Source organism: Camelina sativa, chromosome 20 (genome assembly GCF_030686135.1).
Source record: "Camelina sativa cultivar CO46 ecotype springtype chromosome 20, ASM3068613v1".
Classification (NCBI taxonomy): domain Eukaryota; kingdom Viridiplantae; phylum Streptophyta; class Magnoliopsida; order Brassicales; family Brassicaceae; genus Camelina; species Camelina sativa.
In genome coordinates this window covers 17866024-17872605 of record NC_141899.1, presented here as the reverse complement: position 1 = coordinate 17872605, position 6582 = coordinate 17866024, and the positions used below count along the sequence as shown (strand labels likewise).

Below are 6582 nucleotides of genomic sequence, written 5' to 3'. Positions count from 1 at the left end.
GATTAAACGAAATAAACATTTCTCCAAATTTTATAATTCAATCAGTGAGTGTACTTATTACTTTGAAAAACTTTTACATTGAAGTTCATAAAATCATATAAGAAAACTAAAATACTATATCACTTCAAATTTGGAAGGAAACACTTGGTATTCCTTTATAAAAAAGTCAAGACACATATAAAAATTTATTAATATTTAACTCACTTTAAAGACATTAAAGGTCATTTAACTCAAAAATAACTTCCATCCAATAATTTCATACATTCCTCCCACAAATAAAAAAATATATATATATGTTCAAGATTGTATTTAAATATTACATAATTTTTTAGTTAGCTAAATTTATAGTCACATATATACAATATATATACATAAGAATTTATATTACTTATTAACACCATAATTCGACCCATTATTTGCTTAACTCAATATTGGTTTCAAAGCCAACTAAAAAAAAACAGAAACGATCTTATTGATATTAGACCAAAACATGGGCATACAAACATAATCACTTACACGAAAGATATTTAAAAAAAATAACTTATTATTGCAACATCAAAGTATGAAGGGTTTACATAAGCAGTTAATTAAAAAATCTATAATACAATAAATGTATTAGAAACAATATCTGTCAATGATAAGATTGATCCTCAAAAGCAAGAAACAACATCTTCATAATTCATAAAAAGTAAACGCCACAATTATACACATCTGAACGAAATGTATAAATATATAGTGTATAAATAAAAGTGACGACAAAGCCCGTATATGCCTAATTAAAACGAAATAATACAAAAGAGAAAATGAAAAAGACCAAAAAAAAATAAGAAAGTGCCAACTACACCACAATCCACGCGTTGCATGGGGAAGCACCTAGTAAACCTAAAGAGAAAATGAGTTATGTTGTAGTTTATTTTGCTGTATATGTCTAATTAATCTTTCACGGGGCTAAAATAATCTACATGACAAATTAACAATGATCTAGGCTGAATCGTCGGACCTTTCTTATGTTAAAAGGAAAACGACAATTTTTTTTTTAAAACATGGTTCTATTAGTAAACCGAACAAGATTGGTATGGTTCTCTACTAGTAAACCGAACAATAAAATAAAATGTTTTAATTTTTACCCAAACGAATTAAGGGAAAAAAAAAAAAAAACTCCAAAAATTAAGCAGAGAAGAAGAAGAAGAAGCAATGGCGGAACTAGGCTTGCCGAGAATCGATGAGAAGAAGCCATGGCGAGTTCTCGAGTTCTACAGTGGAATCGGTGGGATGGTAAAAAATCTCCTCTCCCTGCACCACTAATTCTTGATATTTTGTTTATGGTGTAGTGTGTAGTCTACTCTGTTTCCAAAACCCTAATTAATATGTCGTTTTGCTCTTAGAGATACTCTTTGACGGCGTCGGGCGTAGTCGCAGAAGTAGTAGAAGCTTTTGAGATCAATGATTCTGCTAATGATGTTTATCAGCATAATTTCAAACACCGTCCCTATCAGGTTCCTTCTTTGTTAAGTTCGTCTACACAATTTGATTTTGATTTTGATTTTGAGATTTTCTTAACTAGTTTGGTTGATGGAAGGCATTGTTACATTTGCAAATTATTGAGGATGCTAGTTGTGTGACTTAGGCCATGACTTGGGTTCTTTGTTTCATAGGGAAATATTCAAAGCCTCACTGCTGATGATTTAGATAAGTATAATGCAGATGCTTGGCTTCTTTCTCCTCCGTGTCAACCTTATACTCGACAAGGTGATATTTTTCTCTCTGTTGTTACTTGCTTATCTTTGGGGGGATGTGTTGGAGGATACTAAACAGTTTTTGTGGTTAGGCCTTCAGAAACACTCTGGTGATGCTCGGGCATTTTCGTTTCTCAGGATTCTTGAGCTTATACCACATACAACTAAGCCTCCACAGATGTTATTTGTAGAGAATGTTGTTGGGTTTGAGGTTTGTTTTTGCTTTTGCTTCCCCGCTGGAGTTAACAATCATTTGTACTTGTTGTCAGTTATTTTCTGTGAATTCGAGACATTTTTTGCTTATTGGGTGGTGTTTTGTTGGTGCAGACTTCGGATACCCATATGGAAATGATCGATACACTAACAAAATTAGATTATGTCACACAAGAGTTTATTTTGAGTCCGTTGCAGTTTGGTGTTCCGTATTCAAGGCCACGCTATTTTTGTCTGGTACATTCTCTTTACCTTGTGAATTCGTAGTACATTTGTTGCATATCTGTGTACCCAAAACTGTTTTTTTTTTTTTTTACTTCTCTGTGAATGTACAAGTATATGCTGATTATGAAGGTGTATAAACTTTGAAATCGTTTGATTTTTCTGGTTACTTTGTAGGCCAAACGAAAGCCTCTGCCATTTAAGTCTCAACTTGGATAGAGATCATCGATGGACCTCTTGAAGTTGAACCTGAAACTGAACCGCTTCATGCTAAGTCCCAAAGTTCTCACAAGGAGACAGCCACTGCCTCTGCTTCTGCTTCTGCTTCTGCTTCTGCTGCTGGTAAGGCTATTTAGATGGAAATAATCAAATCTTAATACTCCTCAAACTCAAAACTATTATTTGTTATCTATGCCAAAGTTTCATTCTGTTTTTGGCGGAATTCTCAGAAAGTGGAGGAACAAATGACCGAGGAAGAAAAGGTCGTCATGTCACAAATCCTGAGCAATACCTCTTGAATCCCGAAAACCCTTACTTTGTGAAAGCGGTGACAAAACGGAATGACGTTCTGGTAATAATAGCAGTGTTTACATTGTTAGTTTTTTTTTTTTGTTTCCCTTTAAAGCTAAGCCTTGTTTTTGTTCCTTGTTTCCCATTGTATGTGGAAGTAGTATGTGAGCCGACCTGCGGTTCATAGGTATGACTTGAAGTTTGGTCCTCTTTATTCCACCATTAACTACCTTCTCCCCGGGGGCAAAAAAGTGGAAGGCATTCTAAGGCTCTATAACGGGCATCAGTGTTTCAGTGGGTGGTCGAATTTATGTCGGAAGCATAACCTGCATATCGGAGACTCTGTGGTTTGCGAAATTGAACGGTCAGGTGGTCTGGTTTCGGCTATTAGAGTGCATTTCGTCAATGAAGACAAGACTAGTCCTCGCTAGTAACAATATCTCAACCAACTCAACTGTTGTAATGCTAAATGTGACATTTATGTTTGTTTAATAAACCTTGTATGTTTAAGATGTCGAATACTGTGCTGGTAAGTTTAGACTAATGTCACCTTAACTAAGAGTAAACACACCGATGAGTGTTCAAGACTAAGATGGACCAGTTTCTCCATGGGTCTGAGGTCAGGCCCAGTAATAATGTTTGACACAACAATATCCGTACGAGTCAAAGTGACAGTAGATTTGGCAGGTTTTGTGAGTCCTTCCTCTCTCTCTCTCACTCTCACTTCTTTAAAGCAGAGAGATTTGAGGAAGAAGAGCAGTCGCAGCGAGAGTAAAGCTTCCTTCGACTGTGACGGTGCGTTCAGTTCACGCTCCGGCGACGTTACTTTTAACGTAATTACTTGCTTTTTACGCTTATTTTTTCTTTATTTTGTTCTGACCTATTAAGAAATTTCCCCCCTTGACCGAACAAGTTTGCTTCTTTTTTCGTTCTGCTCTGTCTCTGACCAGTCACTTTAGGGTTTATAGCAATCGAAAGAGACGATCGAAGAAGTGAAGTAAGAAAGTCCAAATTACACATTAAAGGTTTGTTTTTTTCTTTTCTTTTCGTCAACCTAATGTCGTTTCTGATTTGACTACACATGCAAAGCCATCTTACAAACCCTAATTTCAGAATCAATCCAGCTTCGAAGAGAAGAAAATGTTGCCTTTGGGTGTTACTGCTAAGATACAAGCAAATGTGAGCAAGCCTTGCTTTTGGAAGTCTCTGTCTTCAGGACAAAGCTGGAAATCTAAATCCATGGTAAGCCCAATATTACTATCCTCCTCTCTAATCTTTCGAGAAATGGAGTTTCTTTGATTTTGTACACCTGTTATTACCAGATACTGTAGTATTATCTGTTTGTTGTTGCTGTTGTTCGAAAAAGCTCAGATCTTTATATCTTTCAAGAAGCTTTTGGGGAGATTTTTTATGGCTTCTTGTTCTGCTTTGTCTATAATTTGTGAACTTTCTTCTTACTTATTGGCCTGTTGTATCTCTTCATATGGGTACCTTTTGTTATAGCTTTTAGTCTCATGTTTCCTCTTTCTAATGCCAGTACTGTTTTGTTGTTGTTGTTGTCAAATGTTCTGATCTATGGGTTTATTATGAAGAGGATTATTCCGGATAAGTTTGTGGGAAGCACGTCTGGGGCATTTGAGCACAGTGTTGTGATTAGTGTTCGTTGGGGAAATTCCTGGCAACTATGGCTTGAGCGAGAGAAGGACGTTCTGTATATGATAAAAGAAGACTGGGATGAGTTTGTGGATGACAACCATTTAGGTCCGAATGATAACTTGTTCTTCAGACACGATGACACGATGCTTCTTGAAGTGCAAATCTTTAAGAATAATGGTGATGAGATCATGGACGTACCTCTTGGAGTTGAACCCGAAACTGAGCCGCTTCATTCTAATCCCTCGAATTCTTACAAGGATACAACCACTGCCTCTGCCTCTGCTTCTGGTAAAGGCCCCATTCAGATCTTCAAACTCAGTACTATTTGTTTTGTTTTCTCTCTAATGCCAAAGTTTGATTCTTTTCTGTTTCTGTTTTAGTGGAATTCTCAGCAAATGGAGGCACCAATTGCCGAGCGAAAGAGGGTTGTGCTGCTATCGAAAACCCTGAGCGATACCTTCTGAACCCCGAGAACCCCTACTTTGTGAAAACGCTGTCCAAAAAGATTGACGTTCTGGTAATAATAGATAGGTGCTTCAAGAGTCTGTTTGATTCATTAAATTACTAGTTTATATCTGTTGCCTTCACAGCTAAGACTTGTCTTTTCTCTCTATTTCCCATGTTCTGTGATGCAACTAGTATGTGCCCAAAACGGTGATTCAGAAGTATGGCTTGAAGTTTGGTCCCCATGAATCTACCATGAGTTACCTTCTTCCCAACGATAAAATAAATGGCCTTACTAAATTCTATGCCAGTGGTAAATCGGTTTGTTTCAATGGCTGGGTGGGTCTATGTCGAAAGTACAATCTGAAAGCCGGAGACTCTGTGGTTTGTGAACTTGAACGCTCGGGAGGTCTCGTTACAGCTGTCAGAGTGCATTTCTTCAATGAAAATATGAGATGAGTCCCTCTCTAGTGTCTTTTGTTATGAATTAGGTTTCTAAACATTACTGTTTACCAAACTTATTGTAATGAATGTGAGTGACCCTTATGTTGGTTTAACGAACTTTTACGTGCTATATATGTTCTTCTTCTGTTGCTTTGGTGCAATTTGGAGGATACTTATCGCCTTATTGGGATAAGTTTCTCCTAATGTTTATTTCGTTATTTCTTTGGAGAGTGGAGGCCCATGATCATTTAGTCCCCTCCCCATCTCGTGCTTGAATATGTGATGTTCCCGACTCTCCGTTCTCTGGTGGTGGGTGGCACTAGGTACTATGTCGGTTAAGTTACCAAAGCAGGGTATTTTTTTGCTTGTTGCTTGGGGAAAAGAAAAAAAGACCAGTAGACTCGAAGATCAAGTGCTCCTTAGTCCTTATGCTTCAATGGCGACATTACAAGTCTTTCTCAATGAGTGTTGATAGAACTTAGAAGTCATCTTGCTTGTCAACTTAACTAAGAAAAACACAAATCAACTAATGATGCTGACCTCGTTACCTATCTGACATCATCGAATTAAGCAATTGTCACTTAGACATCATCCAACTTAGAATGCTCTTTTATTGGAAATAAGATTTTTATGTACTAGTAAATTAATCAGATATGCATACACACATTTGTTAAGTTTGTAACGAACTCTCCATATAAAAATTTTAAAAGGCCTACATACATAAAGATAAGTAACGGCAACGTTTCTTTTGCCTTCTCATACAAGAAAATACAATATAAGCAAGGCCCCCATCTGCCTATAGAAAACACACCAAATACAAATTTTTAAGTAAAAATAAAAAGCCCACACGCTGCATCTTTTGTATTAGGATTTGTAATTCATCTATGGTTTACGAACGCTTATAAGCTTGACATCGTCGATGACAGGCCCGCACAATGACGAGAAATCATCGCTTCTCATAGAATAGAAAGTGCTGTAAAACATAACCCTAGATCGGTTCGAAACCGCCACAAACCGGATAGAAGCTCGTTTGAACCCTCCTGTGCCACGCGACTCGTAAGGGACCTTAAGTGTCTCTTTACCTGCAAAAGCCTCTACAACCATGGATCCTTTGCAAGCGTTGTTGGCGTCTCCAACAGCGAAAGAAAGCACGTAAGTCTTCCCAATGACAGTCCGAACGATTTGAGCGATGGCGCTCTCTTTGCCCGCTACAAGCTCAATGGCTCGGCGACCTTGTGGGACTGAGAAGTGTTCTACATCTACGTACTTGACTGCTTTGAGAGACTCGACCATCCAACCGGGTAAAGGAGAGTGGTCGTCTTCTATGAATGGTGGGATTAAAACTCCTGTTGTCGCG

At 37.5% G+C, this 6582-nt stretch overlaps 2 protein-coding genes and 1 pseudogene across 5 annotated transcripts; 2 read left to right on the top strand and 1 right to left on the bottom strand.

Annotated features, from left to right (window-relative positions):
• Positions 1–1129: 1129 nt before the first annotated feature.
• On the top strand, positions 1130–3247 carry LOC147919108 (tRNA (cytosine(38)-C(5))-methyltransferase 2-like). Of its 2 annotated transcripts, none has more exons than XM_087506533.1 (8): positions 1130–1275; positions 1386–1496; positions 1656–1749; positions 1837–1947; positions 2064–2186; positions 2349–2513; positions 2621–2742; positions 2843–3247. In XM_087506533.1, exons 1-4 carry the CDS (start codon positions 1195–1197, stop codon positions 1848–1850), a joined length of 300 nt encoding a protein of 99 aa, XP_087362659.1. In that variant the 5' UTR covers positions 1130–1194; the 3' UTR covers positions 1851–1947; positions 2064–2186; positions 2349–2513; positions 2621–2742; positions 2843–3247. The 2 variants fall into 2 exon arrangements, with proteins under 2 accessions (XP_087362659.1, XP_087362658.1); XM_087506532.1 differs by having other exon boundaries at positions 1829–1947.
• Positions 3248–3368: 121 nt separating this feature from the next.
• Positions 3369–5371, top strand: LOC147919107 (B3 domain-containing protein At5g25470-like). Of its 2 annotated transcripts, none has more exons than XM_087506530.1 (6): positions 3369–3514; positions 3632–3706; positions 3795–3923; positions 4274–4625; positions 4718–4854; positions 4977–5371. In XM_087506530.1, the coding sequence occupies exons 3-6, from the start codon at positions 3822–3824 to the stop codon at positions 5238–5240; spliced, it is 855 nt and encodes a 284-aa protein (XP_087362656.1). In that variant the 5' UTR covers positions 3369–3514; positions 3632–3706; positions 3795–3821; the 3' UTR covers positions 5241–5371. The 2 variants fall into 2 exon arrangements, with proteins under 2 accessions (XP_087362656.1, XP_087362657.1); XM_087506531.1 differs by having other exon boundaries at positions 3370–3476.
• A 520-nt stretch (positions 5372–5891) lies between these two features.
• LOC147919106 (protein DUF642 L-GALACTONO-1,4-LACTONE-RESPONSIVE GENE 2 pseudogene) lies at positions 5892–6576 on the bottom strand (annotated as a pseudogene). The gene has a single exon (XR_015594139.1). The product of XR_015594139.1 is annotated as a protein DUF642 L-GALACTONO-1,4-LACTONE-RESPONSIVE GENE 2 pseudogene (transcript).
• Positions 6577–6582: the final 6 nt, after the last annotated feature.

What these genes read in the sequence shown, in the direction of transcription:
- LOC147919108 (XM_087506532.1), top strand. Translation starts at nt 1,195, where the DNA reads ATGGCGGAACTAGGCTTGCCGAGAATCGATGAGAAGAAGCCATGGCGA. An exon ending in AGAATGTTGTTGGGTTTGAG is followed by an intron (nt 1,948 to 2,063) that starts GTTTGTTTTTGC and finishes TTGTTGGTGCAG; the next exon opens with ACTTCGGATACCCATATGGA. An exon ending in GGCCACGCTATTTTTGTCTG is followed by an intron (nt 2,187 to 2,348) that starts GTACATTCTCTT and finishes GTTACTTTGTAG; the next exon opens with GCCAAACGAAAGCCTCTGCC.
- LOC147919107 (XM_087506530.1), top strand. Translation starts at nt 3,822, where the DNA reads ATGTTGCCTTTGGGTGTTACTGCTAAGATACAAGCAAATGTGAGCAAG. An exon ending in GCTGGAAATCTAAATCCATG is followed by an intron (nt 3,924 to 4,273) that starts GTAAGCCCAATA and finishes TTTATTATGAAG; the next exon opens with AGGATTATTCCGGATAAGTT. An exon ending in CCAAAAAGATTGACGTTCTG is followed by an intron (nt 4,855 to 4,976) that starts GTAATAATAGAT and finishes TGATGCAACTAG; the next exon opens with TATGTGCCCAAAACGGTGAT.